The sequence below is a fragment of the Ranitomeya variabilis genome, chromosome 3 (assembly GCF_051348905.1).
Source record: "Ranitomeya variabilis isolate aRanVar5 chromosome 3, aRanVar5.hap1, whole genome shotgun sequence".
Taxonomy (NCBI): domain Eukaryota; kingdom Metazoa; phylum Chordata; class Amphibia; order Anura; family Dendrobatidae; genus Ranitomeya; species Ranitomeya variabilis.
Window position 1 is genome coordinate 658,661,186 of NC_135234.1, and position 19,321 is coordinate 658,680,506.

Genomic DNA, 19,321 nt, shown 5'->3' on the forward strand with positions numbered 1-19,321 from the left:
TGCATACTACAATGAATGATCTCAACATACAGCAGATTTCCCATGCAATACAGTAGTATATTCTGCAGCAAACTCTGGTCAGCGAGTGAAAGGCTCAATGACAAGTGTAAAGATTGCAGAAAGCTGACATTTCTGCATAAAGATCCCATTTTATGAAGTCAGGACCTGTAGCAGGCCACATTACAGATCTGTCATGTGTTACTGCAGTGTAACGTGAGCACAAAATAGGCAAAAAGTTAGTTTTATTTAAAAAAAGCAGGCAGAAAACATTAGAAAAATTTAGGCTCTAGCACTACAAATTAGTCATCTGTTTAGAAACAAGTAAGGATATAAACTTCTGTAACAAATTAAATATTTAAATACATTAAGAAAAAAAAATACAAAAAAAAGGCTGTGATATTCACATCTGTAACTGTGTATGGTGCAAAAATAAGACCAAAACCTAAATGAGGATAAGCGTGGTATGATGTGTTAAAGCACCCCAAAAATATAAATAAAATACAACACTCCATTGTTTTAGTCCTTTCGGGAGGGAAAAAAAAAAAAAAAAAAAATTATATGCAGTGCGGAAAGAAGTTATACCATATAAATAGGGAATTCATTGAGTCCATTACTTCTGGTGAACACTGGAAGCAGATCACATTAAGTACTCCTGCTTTTCTTCCTCCGGGTCATTGTTCGTTTGTAAGGGCTTTTCTGCCTCCTCTTCCTCGGCTGGCTCGTTGGTCTGGTAGCTGCCCTTGTGTTTGTACAGGTAGAATGCAACCAGCGCCAGCACGATCAGCAGTGTCAGGACCACCGCGCAAATTACTCCTAGAAGGAAAACCGAGAGCAGCAGTGAATTTAGAGGGCCCCGCTTGTTAAAGGCTAGGTGTTCATTACTACAGAGTGGGGAAGAAAAAGCAAATACCATAGTTCTTATTTCATTTTTAACTGTCAGGCTACTTAGGACTTGTGTAAATTTAGTGCTTTAGAAATAGGACAGCAAGCTTCCAAGTTCCACTTGTATTAGGTGAGGGCCATAGTAATACATGCACATTTTTGATCCTATATAATTTAGGGTTCCTTAAGGGGGAATCTGTTAGATTTTAGCCACGTTATCCAAGAGCAGTATGATGTAGTGATAGATTGCCATTGTCAGGGTCTCGTACTATTCTGTAAACTGTCATTTTGACCATTACTTTTCTGCTGCAGATCTAGCAGTGTTTTGAATGCTGTGCCCTGTGTAACTCCAACACCGATTGGCAGCTGTCTGCACTGCATAGGCAGAAAGCCATCCGTGTTATACAAAGGGGAGGACTATATGGCACAAAAGACCTAGTGATACAAATCCGTTTTATCAGCAGATTTGAATACAGCCCATTAAGTGACACCTTTCTGGAGTCAGCCTCTACATCATGCTGCCCTCAGATTAAATAGCAAAAACTAAGGCTATGTGCACATGTTGCGGATTTGGTTGAGGATCTGCAGCGGATTTGGCCCTGCGGATCCGCAGCAGTTTTCCACGAGGTGTACAGTACCATGTAAACCTATGGAAAACCAAATCCGCAGTGCACATGCTGCGGAAAATACCACACAGAAACGGTTTAATTTTCTGCAGCATGTCAATTCTTTGAGCGGATTCCACAGTGTTTTACACCTATTCCATTATAGGAATCTGCAGGTGTAAAACCGCAGGTAAAACGCAGGGTGTTTTACCTGTGGATTCTGCAGAATCCACAACGTGTGCACATACCCTTAAAGGGAAAAACAAAAAAACAAACTTGCTGACAGTCTCTTTAAAGGCTGTGCACAGCTACATCGTAATGACTGAGTAAAGATATTGCCATGGGTTGAATAACCACTAGGGATGAGCGAATAGCTTCGGAAAACTCCTTGTCTGAATAGCTGCCTCGGGAACCCGGATGCCTGGAGCACTTCTGATAATCAGCTGTTCGGCTCCGCAGCTGCATGTGACAGTCAACACATGCATGGACAGCCTGTGTGTTGGGTTCTCCATGCAAGTGTTATGACTGACACACCTGTGACACATGGGAGACGCCGAAGGGCTGATCGGGAGCACTCCAGGTATCTGGGTTCCCAATGCAACTATTCGGATAAGGAGTTATCCAAAGCTATTCGCTCATCCCTAGTAACCACCCTTTTGGAGATTGAGTAAGCGACTCATCTCAGCGTGCTGGCATATAGCTAGGTTCTCTAAAGGCTGAGTCACACATAACGATATCGTTGCAACGTCACGCTTTTGGTGACGTAGCAACGATCCCGCTAACGATCTTGTTATGTGTGATAGCGACCAACGATCAGGCCCCTGCTGGGAGATCGTTGGGGAATGATCAGGAACATTTTTTGGTCGCTGATCACCCGCTGTCATCGCTGATCGGCGTGTGTGACGCCGATCCAGCGATGTGTTCACTTGTAACCAGGGTAAATATCGGGTTACTAAGCGCAGGTCTGCGCTTAGTAACCCGATATTTACCCTGGTTACCATTGTAAAAGTAAAAAAAAAAACAAAAAAAACATAAAACAGTACATACTCACATTCTGATGTCTGTCACGTCCCCTGCCGGCATCCACAGGGTTAAAACTGCTTTCAGCAGGAGCGCTGCTAATGCACGCGCTGCTGCCGAGAGCTTCCCTGCACTGAGTGTCAGCGCCGGCCGTAAAGCAGAGCACAGCGGTTCATTCAGTGCAGGGAAGCTCTCGGCAGCAGCGCGTGCATTAGTAGCGCTCTTGGCGAAAGCAGTTTTAACCCTGTGGATGCCGGCAGGGGACGTGACACATCAGAATGTGAGTATGTACTGTTTTTTTTTTTTTTTTTACTTTTACAATGGTAACCAGGGTAAATATCGGGTTACTAAGCGCGGCCCTGCACTTAGTAACCCGATGTTTACCCTGGTTACCCGGGTGCTGCAGGGGGACTTCGGCATCGTTGAAGACAGTTTCAACGATGCCGGAGTCGTTCCCCTGATCGTTGGTCGCTGGAGAGAGCTGTCTGTGTGACAGCTCCCCAGCGACCACACAACGACTTACCAACGATCACGGCCAGGTCGTATCGCTGGTAAGTCGTTTAGTGTGAATCCAGCTTAAGCCATCCATTGATCCTGATAATGAAGGTATACAGAGATACAGTCCCTTTAGTTCTCTTCACAGGGTCAAGGGAGGATTTTTTTTTTTTTTTTTTTTTTTTTTAAACCCTACATTGTCATCTCCTGTCCAGTGGAGGAAGCATATGGGCTTACAAACAGGACAGCATGGAATCACAGGTGACTGAGGTAAAGACATTTCCACCACAAATTGTAAACCAGTTTAACCTCACAGAAGGGATCAGCTGCAATCCCATCCTCAGGTCCTCCCTCCCAGGAGCTGTGGTATGATCAGACAGCACACATTTATAAGATTCTCAGCACAAGAATTTTGATTTTTGAACACATTTAATGTGGAATTTCCTTTTCTTTCAAAAGCTATTGTTTTAAGATGAATTTTGTTTGTGGGAAAATACAAATATAACTACCGGTAGGTCCATCTTATTCTAGTAGTGGAAAACAAAGTATCACATTACCTGCAATCACAGCTTTATCAGCCTTGTCTGTGTCAGCCGGAGAGCTTGTGGTATCATTTATGAATGGAAAAGTTTGTGCTAAGTAGAAACAAAAATAATAAAATAAAAGTTAAGTTAGAAAACTAGGTTACACATAAGAAGCAGATCAGCTACATTACAAAGATCAGAAACTTTCTTGTGGGTTTGTGTTTGTCAATACTCAAGGCAAACAAAAACACAAGTTGTACGTAATGAATCATTTGTTCGAGCCTCCCAACATGTACAATATTTAGCACCAAGGTACCAATGGACCTGCCAACATCAAACACTTGTGGGCAATCTGCATGTGTAAAAGGTCTCCAATTCTCCACCTTTGGTGATTTGCATAAATGCATACAATCCCCACAATAATCCCAGGGTTGTATCACTGTCTGCATGGTGTCATTTTGATTAATGCTGCAAAAAAAAACCAAAAAAAAAAACCACCACAATACATTCAAGGACAATCTGGTCTGTAGTCATGCCTCCTCCAGTCGAAGGTGTAGTTTGTATTGAGGATATCTTACAGATTTATATTTTTCAAAAAATGAATTTACTGTAACTTACTTTCAGAAGTCACTGTGGTTAGAAGCCCCATAATTAGATGTACTAGACTTCCTCCAATAGTTATATACGGTAGTTAATCCTAAAATGAGGAAAAAATAAAAAATAAATAAATAAAATAAATCATCAACTGTAAAATTCAAGATTGTTTCACTTTGGATTTTTACAACACAATGTGCAAATGCTAAAGTCACAGGAGGTGAACGAGTTGATTTCAGGACTGGAGGCAGAGTTTACAGTCATCTTACAGATTCCCTGTCTCCTGGCATTTAGAAGGCGCACCAATCATCTACATCCAAGTTAATCAGCACCAATCCTGACGTTTACATAGAACTTTTCAACCTCACCTTATTAAGGTTAATGGGTGGGGTTTACAAAAAAAATCTGGGCCATCAATGTTGATTTCCAGTTAGGAGTTTGCTCAGACATTAGTTATTGGCATAACTCACTGGTCAAGATCACATTAATGATCTGTGAATTGACGACAGTCAAATTTGTGCCCATATAGTCATGCTTAGCTGACGGTCAGTCGGACATCGATAGAAAAAAGCATTCCTGCAGGTAGCTGCTCATCATTTGTGTTTATGAAGACAGAATGAGTGAGAATGTAGCAGTATTCAGTAGGGGGCATAACGGTTTACAAGGTGATTAAACATTAGATCAATACTAGCCAAACCCAGTTTGTTACATGAGTTTTTTTTTTTTTTTATTTAACTTGGTCCATGAAGTTCAAGCTTTCTTCACTAATCATTAATTTCTCAAAGCAGAAATGTCAGATGTCGCAATACAAACTGCATAAGTTACAGAAGGAAGTCCCCAAAACTCAACTTAAGCTACTTGCACAGTAAGGGTGTGTGTCCACGGTCAGTAAACGCTGCTTGTTTGACGCTGCGCAGAGCTGCAGCGTCAAACACGCAGCATCCAGATGTTCCAGCATAGTGGAGGGGATTTTATGAAATCCCGTGTCCACTATGCATGGAAACACGCACGCGGCGGCCCTGCGACTACGGACATGCTGCGCGTCTTTTCAGATCGCAGCATGTCCGTACACCTTGCGGGGACGCAGCGTCCCCACAAGGCATAACACAGGGCCCTATGGGAGGGGGGCGATGATCCCGGATGTGTACAGTTAACACATCCGGCATCATCGCGTCCCAGAAGGGGGCGGGGCTTCGCCGCTCCGGCGATACCGCCGGCCATCCTGAACGTGGACACGCAGCCTTAAACTTGTCAGAAAGGTTTAACACAAAAAAAAACCTAATTTTCCCTTCATTGACAGCCATCACTATTGAAGAGCAGGCGGTGCCCAGATTAACCCCCTTGCTCTACATGTGTGCTGACTACAGGAGCGCACCCCTTCCTTGCCTATAGAAGTGTAGCAAGCCGCTGTCCCAGAGGAATTTTCCAAGTGTGCACTCCAGCCCCCTGATTAATACCAGAACACTTCCCCCTGAAAAACTAAGCTAGTGATAACATTACAGTGAGGATTTTAAGGGTATGTGTCCACGTTCAGGATTGCATCAGGATTTGGTCAGGAGTTTACATCAGTATTTGTAAGCCAAAACCAGGAGTGGGTGATAAATGCAGAAGTGGTGCACTGCATATGTTTCTGTTATACTTTTCCTCTAATTGTTACACTCCTGGTTTTGGCTTACAAATACTGATGGAAAATCCTGACCAAATCCTGATGCAATCCTGAAAGTGGACACATACCCTTAGAGGGGCCAAGTTCCCTAGATGACTTTGCAAGAATTTTCAGGGAGGGATGACAGACTCCCTTAAATATATTCTGATCATTTACAAATCCAGACTGGTTGCTCAATCTTAAGAAGAACTGTAGCTAGGATCCAAGGGGTAAAGTTTTTCCTTGCTGAGAGTGACAAGCCAAGCCTGGCATGCCAATGTGAGGAGACTTCTAGCAAGAACTCCATTCATAAGACCCTCTTAATATCAGGCTGGTGACCTTTCAAGACAGACAGGGGCTGTCAATTTACACCAGCTTTAAGTTCTATGAAGTGTACATCTCCCTTTCACTTGATGTTGCCAGATTTCACAGTAAAAGATAGATCAGACCATGCAGCTTAATATGAAGACCCTCAATTATGGCTGGACCGTACATAACAAGCACATTCCACCTTTTGTGTCTCCCTACTTCCTTGGAGTATGTTCCCTCAATACAAAGCACTGCTATTCCTGACTTATCGTACAATACAAGCACAGTGGATGGGATTTATAGAAATCCCATGACCACGGTGTTCTATTTGACGCCGTATAAACTCACCTGCGGCGTGGGTTTACAAGCTGCAGCATGTCCATTTCTGTGGTGCATAAAGCTACTCTCTGCAACAGAAGTTTCCACAGTATACAATATTGATGTGGTAAATCCACATTGTTCTGGGAACACACGTGGATTTACCTGTGTGATTCGAAAGCAGCGAAAATATACAACGCCCAGAGCACTGCTATGTCCTGATCATGGGAACATAGCCTTACAGATTGTAAGCAGGGCCATCACTCCTCTTGTAACTGTTGCATGAATCATCATCATGTCCTCAGGCAAAGGGGCACAAGATGCTGACAGACACCACCTTTAATCTATGTGTGCATGATACATGTCCCATATTACATGAAATGTTGAAATGCAAGTCACTTGGTACTGAACTTACAGTATGACTTGACCAATTGTATACCTATACAGTGGCATATTGTAGGAGGTATATAGTGGGGGAAGTAGTGAAGAGTCTCCTCTGCTCACTTTCATACAACCTATTGGCTCCTTATAGGACACTCAGACAGTGCAGATACCCAGAGTCAGTAAGCAGGTGTACTATTCAAGCCAAACCATAGTAAAAAGCTTGCACTCATCTTCAGTGTTCGTAAAAGACTTCAAATTTCTTATTACTTCATTGAATGTTTATATTCAGTAGATAATGCAAACCATAGTATATCCACAATATCAACGCATTTCACCCCTATGTATATAGCACGTTTTTAGTCGTGGAATGAACAACTTTAATATGAGAAATCCTCGAGGTGTTATCCAATTATGGGTGGATCGTAACCGGTTTTCACAAGAGCCAGAACAATCTCACTTGTATGACACGTATTCAATATTATGCCAACACTTCTTATCAAATGAAACATGATTGTTTTGAAGCAGATACCAGTTTTACGGCATTGTTAGTACTGTGTATTGATTAGACAAAAGAAAAAAAAATATGTATAACTAGTGTATTTTTCCCCAGGATGATGCAGCTGTGGCGGGCTGTGCTCCAGGGCAGTGGCTCTATGCTCCGTGGGGGCTCAGCCGGCATTTCTTCAAAGGTCGGAGACCCCCGTTCATCCGTTAATGCCATGTTGCGGTGGCCTCCGGGAACATGGCTGCCAGATACTCAGATTCAAATCTCGGCAACCAGATCTTGTTGCCGAGATCTGAATCTGAGCATGTGCTGACCCCGGCCCAGCGTCCATGTTCCCGGAGGCCACCACAACATGGCAGGGGCCTACGGGCTTTGCCGAAATGGTAAATCAATGGGGTTAAAAAATAGCTGTGCAGAAAAAGCAGTGCGGAATTGCTGTGGATTTGACAGTAGTGCATGTCACTTCTTTTGTGCGCATCTGCAGCGTTTCCTCACCCCTCCATGTTAAAAATCCGCATCAATTCTGCATAAAAACCGTGGCTGCGGATTCTGCCAGGAGATGCGGATTTTGTGCAGAAAATTCTGCACCTCTTTTCTTACGTGTGCACATACCCTCACACGGTCTCTGAAGGATCCACCATTACCTCATCCCCTGTAATGGAGCAGGTAACTGCCCAGGAGATGTGGTATGCTCCTTACATGGTCAGACACAATTTTTAAAATGAACTTTTGTTTGTGGGAAAACCCCTTCCCGACATGTGACGGTATAGTACGTCACATGTCGGGACCCCCGCTTTGATGTGCGCTCCGGCGGTGAGCGCACATCAAAGTCGCGACATGTCAGCTGTTTTTTACAGCTAACATGTGCGCGCAATAGCGGCGGGTGAAATCGCGATCACCCGCCGCTATTAACTAGTTAAATGCCGCTGTCAAACGCAGACAGCGGCATTTAACTACCGCATCCGGCCGTGCGGCCGGATATGAGCGCATCGCCGACCCCCGTCACATGATCGGGGGTCGGCGATGCTTGTACATTGTAACCATAGAGGTCCTGGAGACCTCTATGGTTACTGATCGCCGGTGGCTGTGAGCGCCACCCTGTGGTCGGCGCTCACAGCACACCTGCATTTTAGCTACATAACAGCGATCTGATGATCGCTGCTATGTAGCAGAGCCGATCGGGCTGTGCCTGCTTCTAGCCTCCCATGGAGGCTATAGAAGCATGGTAAAAGTTAAAAAAAAAAAAAAGTAAAAAAAAAATGTGAAAAAAATAAAAAAAAATATAAAAGTTTAAATCACCCCCCTTTCGCCCCAATCAAAATAAATCAATAAAAAAAAACCCCAACCTACACATATTTGGTATCGCCGCGTTCAGAATCGCCCGATCTATCAATAAAAAAAAAAGCATTAACCTGATTGCTAAACGGCGTAATGAGAAAAAAAAAATCGAAACGCCAGATTTACGTTTTTTTGGTCGCCACGACATTGCATTAAAATGCAATAACGGGCGATCAAAAGAACGTATCTGCACCAAAATGCTATCATTAAAAATGACAGCTCGGCACGCAAAAAATAAGCCCTCACCTGACCCCAGATCACGAAAAATGGCGCAATTTTGTTTTGTTTTTTGCAAAGTTTGGAATTTTTTTTCACCACTTAGGTGAAAAATAACCTAGTCATGTTAGGCGTCTATGAACTCGTACTGACCTGGAGAATCATAATGGCAGGTTAGTTTTAGCATTTAGTGAACCTAGCAAAATAGGCAAGCAAAAAACAAGTGTGGGATTGCACTTTTTTTGCAATTTCACTGCACTTGGAATTTTTTTCCCGTTTTCTAGTACACGACATGGTAAAACCAATGATGTCGTTCAAAAGTACAACTCGTCCCGCAAAAAATAAGCCCTCACATGGCCAAATTGATGGAAAAATAAGAAAGTTATGGCTCTGGGAAGGAGGGGAGCGAAAAACGAAAACAGCTCCGGGGGTGAAGGGGTTAATGTGACCGGCTTCCTCTGCCTGTAGACATGTCACATCTGCCACCGGGATCAGCCGAATGATTCACTGCACGGAATTTGCGCAGGCGCAGTAAATCAGACCGCCGCCATCATTGTGCAGATAGCGGCGGTCACATTAAAACTGCGCATGCGCTCCACCTGTACAAAGATGGCTGAAGTCAGTGAATCATTCGACTGATCCCGGTGGCAGTGTGTTCACGACAGTGTTCAGCTGGTGGTACCGCGCAAGAGGCTGCATACGGCGTATAGTGTGGTGCATACGGCGTATACAGCGTGTGTTGCAACGGTGTTCCACTGGTGGTCCGCGCAAGAGGCTGGTACCACCAGCAGTTCCCATATTAAGACACCCATCACTTGGGTGTCCCAATATGGTGGTCGGTGAACTTCCACCGCTTGGAATTCTGGGATCCAGACGGAACAGGATGAGATAGAGATAGTATAGATATAGATAGAGATAGATATAGATATAGATATAGATATAAAGCTACACCTACCGATTTAGCACTACTATAATGCAGCAGTTTTCTAGGTAATTTCCTAGAATGCAGGATTGTATAACTCACCCCAGTAAATGAGCGCACAGCACTATGGGAATGGGCTCTGGGGAGCAGAGTCTAGTTATAAGCACAAGTCATGTGACCCTGAAGGTGCGCATCCCACCTAAGACCACCTTACAGAGGCAGTGCCTGCCTAAGCGACCAATCAGATCACAGTTCTCATAGAACTAAAGAAAAACCGACTATAAGAGTAGCACTAGCATTGGCTGCAGTGCATAGTCCCAGAAAGAGCCCCCGTAGTATTTTGCCCCACGCAGGCCTATGTAGAGATTGGTGGCTCTTGCCCACGGTCCTGCAGTCCCGGATATATGTACATTATACATACAGATACACTGCGCCACCTTCACTCAGGATCCTACGAGCGTCTGTCACCTCCGAGCAGCCGGTCCGCCGCCCACCTGGTCAGGAGCAGAAGAAAGCGATGCGGAAGCTTCCCGCCACTACTCACCTGTAATGTCCACCCCGGCTCCCGGCACCGAGCAGCTGCTAATGAGGACAGGTGCAGAGCTGCGCTATATCCCGCCACACCCAGCGCCGCCCAGTAACCCTTCATTGTCTGCGCCTGCCGGTCCATTACATCACCCGTAGTGTCCCGCAGGGAGTGCGCTGAGCCCGGTGCACGGGGAAACACTGACGTGTATACAGATAATATACTACCGATACACACGGAGCTCGGCTGTGTTCACACGTTGCTTTTTTGCTGCGCTTGCAGGCAAGAGCGCCACTTTTTCTGCCCTTTTTTATTTTTGTAATACTGGACAAAGGCCTGTACTGTACATTATGGCATACGTGTCACCCGTGCCATGCCCACTGGACGAAAGCCTGTACATTATGGCATACGTGTCACCCGTGTCATGCCCACTGGACGAAAGCCTGTACATTATGGCATACGTGTCACCCGTGTCATGCCCACTGGACGAAAGCCTGTACATTATGGCATACGTGTCACCCGTGCCATGCCCACTGGACAAAAGCCTGTACATTATGGCATACGTGTCACCCGTGCCATGCCCACTGGACGAAGGCCTGTACATTATGGCATACGTGTGGCGCATGCCACAGCTTGCAGCGTTTTTATGCCAGTCTGTGGCGTAAATGCATTAATATGTCAGTTAACAGTGTTTTATCAGCAAGAAGCAATCGAATCTATGGATCTGTAAAAATGATGTTGGCAGCACAATGAAATGGCATCAGGGTGCAGTCCGTGATTAGCATGGTAATGGCGACGGGTACATGTCCACTTTCAGGATGGCCGGCGGTTTGGACGGAGCGGCAAACTTGCTCCGCCCAATGCTCTGCCCCCTTCTGGAGACGCGATGATGCCTGATGTGTTCATTGCTCACATCCGGCATCATCGCACCCCGCACATAGGGTCCTGTGATTTACCTTGCGGCGGCGCAGCGTCGCCGCAAGGTAAACGGACACGCTGCGATCTTAAAAGACGAGCCACATGTCCGGAATCGCAGGGCCGCCGGGTGCATGTTACCACGCATAGTGGAGACGGGATTTCATAAAATCCCCTCCACTATGCTGTAACATCTGGACGCTGCGTGTTTGACGCTGCGGCACTGCGCAGCGTCAAACACGCAGCGTTTCCTGAACGTGGAAACATACCCTAAGAAGAGCTTTACAATTTGTTTTTTCATACATGAAAATCACTGATGCTAAAAACTGACATGTTTCCACGGTCAGGAAACGCTGCGTGTTTGACGTTACTTACAGCCACAGCGTCCAGATGTTCCTGCATAGTGGAGGGGATTTCATGAAATCCCGTCTCCACTATACACTAAAAGACGCAGGCGGCAGACCCACTTAAACGGACATCGTCTTTCCAGAATGTCTGTTTCCAGCATGTCTGTTTACAGTGCGACGACGCTCCGTCGCCGCACCTTAAAATTCCCATAGATAATCATGGCCACACAAGGCCCATTCATACAAATAAATAGACACTACAAATAATATGTGGGAAAAATGGCCGTGTCTTTTATTTTTGAGTTACTCAAAATTCCATCACAAACATATTGATCTTAAAATTTAACTCATATAATAACCATAAGTTTAAACCTTTATAAAACCAATCCACCCGTAAGGGCGATTTTCCTCACAAAATAAAGATGACACGACAAGGGGAGGAGGTGCCGAATAAAGGGAGGGAGGGTGGGATCTTCAGTTTCTTCACTTTCACCGACGTCTGAGGTGAAAATTCAAACTCCAGGGCTTTTATATTGTTGGAAAAAAACCGCCAAAGCCCAGATTGACCAATAGGAAGCTCTTATTTGAGCGCCTGAATTTCATTAAAAACCAGATTAAACCGCTTCTGGCGAGAAAACACCAAAGCTTACCTCAAATACCACAGTAACCAACCATAACATTAAAACTGACTCCCAATTTTCCTTCAGGGCCTGTGAGGCCATGAGACCCCCCCTATAATTTTGCTATTATTGACGGGGGAGGGCTAACATGGCCACACAAGGCCCATTCATACAAATAAATAGACACTACAAATAATATGTGGGAAAAATGGCCGTGTCTTTTATTTTTGAGTTACTCAAAATTCCATCACAAACATATTGATCTTAAAATTTAACTCATATAATAACCATAAGTTTAAACCTTTATAAAACCAATCCACCCGTAAGGGCGATTTTCCACATGCCAGGGTTCAAGGAAACCTGGCCCTTCCACTAGCACACAGCCATTTCTCCACCATTGTTTGAAGGTTTAAGTTGAAAATATCTAAACCTATTTCTGACAAATGAACTAAATCACGCCTGTAAAGGCCCGGCAAAAAACCTTCCAAGTCCTCATGCCTAAAAGAGAAGCTATTAATCATGGGAAGGAATTTTGACATTGTTCGGTTAACCCTTTTCCGAATCTTCTCTATAAACGAAAGTTCAACACTGTTCCATAGCAACCTCGGAATGATCTCCGAAAAAACAAAAGTAGAACAAGGAGAAAACTGTTTGAAAAATATGAAATCTGATCTAAACAAAGCTAATAAATCCAACGTTTTGCTTTTCCCGAGATCATTTCCTCCTAAATGGAAGATTACCAGGTCCGGGGAAGGAAACCTAGAAAAACATTTTTTAAACTCCACTGGAAGATCGTACTAGGACATCCCTCTTAAGCTGTGCCAAAAAATTTGAACAAAATCATGACTAAAAGAAAGATTCTCAGAATAAAAACGTAGTCTAGCTCTCTTCTGAGCCCAAAAAACATATGAGTCTCCAAGGATCCATACAGTCTTGTAACCTGAAAGTAAAATCAAATTTAGTTATCATATAAATCATGTCTCACATATAATTTGAATCTACCCGATTCCCATCTTCCCAGCCGCATAATCTGAGAGTCTTGTAGGCCAGCTCTAGCCGCCTCTGTTGCCGCTCCTATGCGAAAAGAGTGAGAAGTAAATCTTAAATGATCTTTTTTTAATATTTGCAAGCATTTTTTAAAAACTGCATTAAACTGGAAAACGGTTGCGGGGCTTCCGTCCGAATGAACAAACAATGGTCCTGCCATAATAGGCCTAACACTCAACCATTTTTTAATACTCATCACTGGACAAAATTCTTTACCCGGTAAGGCATCAATTTTCAACCTAACACCCCTGCCGGATTGGTCTGTCTTGGATCTTCTTACAAAAAGAAATAGGTGAGAATCCAAAACAGAAACATCAGAAACCATTAAACCCGATAAATTATCTTTCTTAACTGATACCAGTTCCCCGACTCTTAAAGCTCCAAAAAACGCTAAAGAAAATGCTGCTGAAAACAACGATGCCTCAAAGGAATTAATACAAACGCTCTGAAGGGATACACAAAGATCCCCTAAGAGCGGAAGGGAAATCGGGCGTCTAGTATCTGGTTTAAAATTGGTTCGTCTAAACCCCTTCAAAAACTGTTTAATAGGGAACGTACCTGTTAGCGGAGTTTTACCAAACAATTTAAAAAAGAAAGATACCCCAGCCAAGGATTTTGCAACTGCAGAATAAGATAACCCTTTTTTGCAAAGAAATTCAGCAAATCGCAAACCGGAAATGGGACTGGAGAGGCTATAATCAAAATTATTCGAATTGCAAAAATTAATCCATTGCTGCCATGCGGCTGAATAGTCAGCCCATGATCTTGATGATAACGAATTTTCAATAAAATGCGGAATTAACTCAAAACCATGTCCCAAAGCTCCTGTGGGCAAGGCGTCGGGTCCATATCTGCTGTGGGTACCTGTTGGTAAAAAATTTCCCACTGTTGATGGCACAGAGAATCCGATATTGATTCTAAACTATTCTTACCCAATTTGGCTTTCAACCATATATTTAAATTAAGACATAACAGCACTAACTGCCTCAGAATTTTCATGGCCCAGGGGTTTTTTGAAGTAAGTGTATTAATCCCGAATAAAACGCCTTTGTTGTTTGACAAAATTATGATCCTATTATCTCTCATTAAATGACCCCACAAATAGAGACCTGAAAAAATAGAAAATAGTTCCAAAACCATAGTATTACCAGTCAAATTGCTATGAATCCAAGAATCTGGCCATCTGTGAGACACCCAATGAGAAGAAAAAAGGATACCAAAACCCGTATCAGGATCGCAAGAAAAAGCAAAATTGAGAGTATCAGCCAAAACAAAATCCGATTGCCAACAAGATTTACCGTTGTAATTCGACAAAAATGCACGCCAAATTTTGGCATCTTCTCTCAAATCTGACGTGACTCTGATATGCGAATTAGGAGAAGAAATTCCTATAGTAGAGTTATAAAGACGCCTAGAGAAAACTCTTCCCATCGGGATCACACGAAGAGCAAAGTTTAGCAGGCCCAGCAATGATTGCATGTCTTTCAAAATTACCTTTTCTTTGGTCAAAAATTTGTCCAAAGAATTCATCAATTTGATAATCTTATCCTCAGGAAGTCTACATTCCATCTCAACTGAATCGAGTGTAATACCCAAAAAATCGATCACATTTGTAGGTAAGCAGGTCTTGTCGATCGCTAATGGAACCCCAAACTTTTTACACATGGCTATGAAGCAATTCAATGCATCCAGACAAGCATTCGATGAAGCAGGACCGATAAACAAGAAATCATCCAGGTAGTGTAGAATTCCAGCGTCCTGCAAGCTGTATTCAACTACCCAGTGGAGAAAAGAAGAAAAACTCTCAAAATAATAGCAGGAAAGGGAAAAACCCATGGGTAAACACATATCGAAGAAAAATTGGTTATCGAATTGAAAACCCAGGGAATTGAACCCTAATGGATGCACAGGGAGCAACCGAAATGCAGACTTAATGTCGGATTTTGCCATCAGTGACAACCTGCCAAATTTTTTAAGAAGATCTACTGCCGAGTCGAAAGAAGAATAAGAAACAGAACATAGGGATTTATCCACTTCATCATTCAGTGATGAACCAGGAGGATAAGATAAATGATGAATCATGTGAAAACTCCCCGATTCTTTCTTTGGTACAATCCCTAAGGGAGAAATCCGAAAATTCTCAAATGGGGGGGAAGAAAAGGGGCCCGCTATTCTACCCAAACCCAATTCCTCCAAAATCTTTTTTCTAGCAACTTCGTGTTGCGAATAGAGAGATGCCAGATTTTTTACCAACACGCAACCCGGGCCTTTAAATTGAGGGACCTCAAAGCCGTAACAGAAACCATTAAATAATAAATTACTGATCGTTTTGTTTGGGTAAATGTTTAGCCACCATAGCATTTCTGATAGTCTCACCGGGGTCTGCGCCTTTTGACATTGTATCCCTAGAAGCTGTTTGGGGAATTTGTTTCCGGAAACACTTGGAACCAGGGTGTTGGTTCCCACAAAAGGAGCACTCGTGCCGAAACCTGCACGAGTTGCCCCATTTGCATGTGGAATCATTGAATGCAAAACAGACCCCTTTTTTTGGAAAACTAGCATTTGGTTGTTTATTAGGGTATTGTCTTTGTGGAAGCATCAGGTTAATCCACAAACCTACGTCCTTTACACCCCAAGAAATATTGGGGTGTACTGCTAATTTTTGTCTGAACGCTTCATCATAATGGAACCAGGCAAGGCCTCCAAAATTGCGGAAGGCCTCCAAAATGATGTCTATGTGCTGAAAGAGCTTGCTACATAAATTGGGATACTTCTCCCCTAAAACCGCTGCGTAAATACAAAACGCCTGAAGCCAGTTATTGAAGGACTTCAATGGGCCACGTTTAGTATCATCTTCAGTTTTTAAGTCCTTATCGGACCTAAATGAATGCTCTTTCCGAGGGAGTAAAGAAAATAAATCAACATAGCTGTTATTCCAAATGAGCTCTTTAACCGCAGAGCTCAAATGGAATCCAAGGGGGGTAATTTCACATGTCAGAGCCTCCTTGTATGGGTTCTGATGTATAGGGATAACCTCATGGTTAATGGGTGGCAAAGTACTAGCAGAATTACTAAAAGAATCCCCTAAAGACTCTGCCAGCACACTCTTAATTAAATCCCTAAGCTGGTTAGGATGCACAGACAGGGGCATAACATTCATCTCACCCCTTCTGGACGATCCTCCTCTCTGCAACCGGTCCTCTGAACAGCCTGCGCTCAAGCCTTGTACAGAAGGCGAACGCAGCTGGGATTCATCTGGAGCTGTGGATGCTGGTTCTTCTTCCGGATCTTCTGTTTGAATGCAGGTCGACGTCGCAGCCTGTTTCAAAGAAGGAGGAGAGGCTGGCAGCGCCGCTGACACCCTATAAGATGAAGCCGCTGCAGCGCTTTTACGGCTGTTAGCGGGAGGGCGTCTCCTGGCGTTTTGCTGTGATGGCGCCGCCTTCTCCTGGCGCTGTGAATCCCGAACCGGACTCCGGGATTTGCTAGCAGCTGGGCGGCGTGACCTCTTACGAATATCCGGTGCGCTGTCACTGTGACATGGAGACGGAAGGGGCGGCGATAAGGTCCTCTGCGGCGTCTTCCTTCTGGAGCGGTTAGCTGAAATCACCGCTGGGCTCATTTCAATTACCGGAGGCTGTAACTGAGAGCTCGGTAACGGGGAACTTGCGCTGACACTCTGAGGAGCAGGTAAGGGATTGAAAGCTAAACAGCTTTTCAGCCATTCAGCTCCGTCTTCTCTGTTGGCTCGTGACAGAAGCTGTTGTAAAAGATCCTCCATGCTGTATCTTCAGTTTCTTCACTTTCACCGACGTCTGAGGTGAAAATTCAAACTCCAGGGCTTTTATATTGTTGGAAAAAAACCGCCAAAGCCCAGATTGACCAATAGGAAGCTCTTATTTGAGCGCCTGAATTTCATTAAAAACCAGATTAAACCGCTTCTGGCGAGAAAACACCAAAGCTTACCTCAAATACCACAGTAACCAACCATAACATTAAAACTGACTCCCAATTTTCCTTCAGGGCCTGTGAGGCCATGAGACCCCCCCTATAATTTTGCTATTATTGACGGGGGAGGGCTAACATTAGATGCGGTAAACCCATATCTAATGATTAGTCACATGCGTAGTAACTGTGTAAACGCAGCTTACTACGCATGTCTACTAATTTAAGGTCATACCTGTCACCGCTGGAAGTCCGCATCCACTGCAGTTCTCGCGATAACAGCATACCGCGAGAACTGCCGTGCACATGACCAGGGGTTATCTCCGGTCACCCTAGGTTGGTTCTCACGGTCAGCTGACCGCGAGAGCTAGAGTAGGTGATCGCCAGAGAGTTATCTCCGGTGGTCATCTACAAGCTCGGCTATGTCTCGATGTCAGGCATCCAGATGTAGCAGAGCTGGACTCGTCGTGGGACACTCGTGTTATTAAGGACTGCGTTGGACCAGAGAGTATACTGTTGTTTTATTTTTTTTTCAGAAGATTGATGGCTTCGCTTGAATTACCAGTGTAATAAAGATGGCAAAACTGTGTGGTGTTTTATTTCATTAAAATTCTTTATTCTGCATGCGTGTGTTTTATTAACCCTTTACCAACTATAGGATAAGTAATAGTAGGAGTCTTATTGACGCCTCTCCATTACTAAGCCGGCTTAATGTCACCTTACAAAGGTGATATTAAGCCATTATTACCCCATATGCCACCACTACAGGACAGTGGGAAGAATCATAGAATGGCAGAGTGGGAAGGAACCTCCTGCTCAAAGCAGGATTCACTAAATCATCCCAGACATGTCTGACCTGACTCTGAAGACTTCCATTGAAAGAGAACTCACCACCTCTTGTGGCAGCTTGTTCCACTCATTGATCACCCTAACTGTCATTAAGTTTTTTCTAATATCTAGTCTGTATCTTCTCACATTCTTTTTCATCCCATTTCTTCTAGTCTTTCCTTGTGCAAATGAAAAAAAAGATGATCCTTCTACAATGTGACAGCCCTTGAGATATTTGTAGACAGCTATTAACTCTCCTCTCAGTCTTCTTTTTTGCAAGCTAAACATTCCCAAATCCTGTAAACGTTCCTCATAAGACATGGTTTGCAGACCGGTCACCATTCTGGTCGCTCTTCTCTGAACTTGCTCCAGTTTGTTGATGTCTTTTTTAAAATGTGGTGCCCAAAACTGGACACTATTCCAGGTGAGGTCTGACCAAAGAGAAGTAGAAGGCAATAATGACTTTCTGTGATCTAGGCTGTATGCTTCTGTTAATACATCCCAGAACTGTATTTGCCTTTTTTGCTGCTGCATCACACTGTTGACTCATGTTCAGTCTGTGATCTATTACTATACCCGTCTTTTTCACATGTGCTGTTGCTTAGCCCTATTCCTCCCATTCTATATATGCTTTATTCATTTTTATTGCCCAGATGTAGTACTTTGCATTTTTCCCTGTTAAAAATCATTCTGTTAGTTGCTGCCCACTGCTCCAGTTTATTTATATCTTTTTGAATCCTCTCTCGCTGTTCTCTAATATTAGCTATCCCTTCTAGCTTTGTGTCATCAGCAAATTTAATCAGTTTACCTGCAATTCCTTCATCTAAATCATTGATAAAGATGTTGAACAATACAGGGCCCAGGACAGAACCCTGTGGTACCCCGCTTGAGACATTCTTCCAACTGGATGTGCAGCCATTTACAACCAAACTTTGGGTCCGATCACTAAGCCAGTTATGAATCCACCTAACAGTTGCCTTGTCCATTCCATACTTAGTCATTTTTTCAATAAGGATTGTGTGAGATACTTTGTCAAATGCTTTGCTGAAGTCAAGATATACTATATCTACAGCATCTACAGCATTTCCCTGATTCACTCAGTCAGTGATTCTGTCATAGAAGGAAATTAAGTTAGTCTGACATGACATATTAGTTACAAACCCATGCTGACTCTGTTTAATCACTTCATTCTTACCCAGGTACTTACATACATGTTGTTTAATAATTTGTTCAAAGATCTTTCCTGGTATAGACGTCAGACTCACCGGCCTATAGTTCCCTGGGTCTACCTTCTTCCCCTTTTTGAAGATAGGAACAACATTTGCTCTTCTCCAGT

General features: G+C 43.6%; 1 protein-coding gene across 4 annotated transcripts in view; it reads right to left on the reverse strand.

Annotated features, from left to right (window-relative positions):
- Window positions 1–225: 225 nt before the first annotated feature.
- Window positions 226–19,321, reverse strand: part of SMAGP (small cell adhesion glycoprotein) — a 64,606-nt gene continuing 45,510 nt past the window's right edge. Inside the window, exons 1-4 of one of the 4 annotated variants that reach the window (XM_077297823.1) lie at window positions 10,302–10,336; window positions 4,145–4,223; window positions 3,560–3,637; window positions 226–813 (exon numbers count right to left, since the gene is read on the reverse strand). In XM_077297823.1, coding sequence (XP_077153938.1) covers window positions 638–813; window positions 3,560–3,637; window positions 4,145–4,175 — 285 coding nt within the window. In that variant the 5' untranslated portion in view covers window positions 4,176–4,223; window positions 10,302–10,336 and the 3' untranslated portion in view covers window positions 226–637. The other 3 variants (XM_077297820.1, XM_077297821.1, XM_077297822.1) reach the window with 3 other exon arrangements.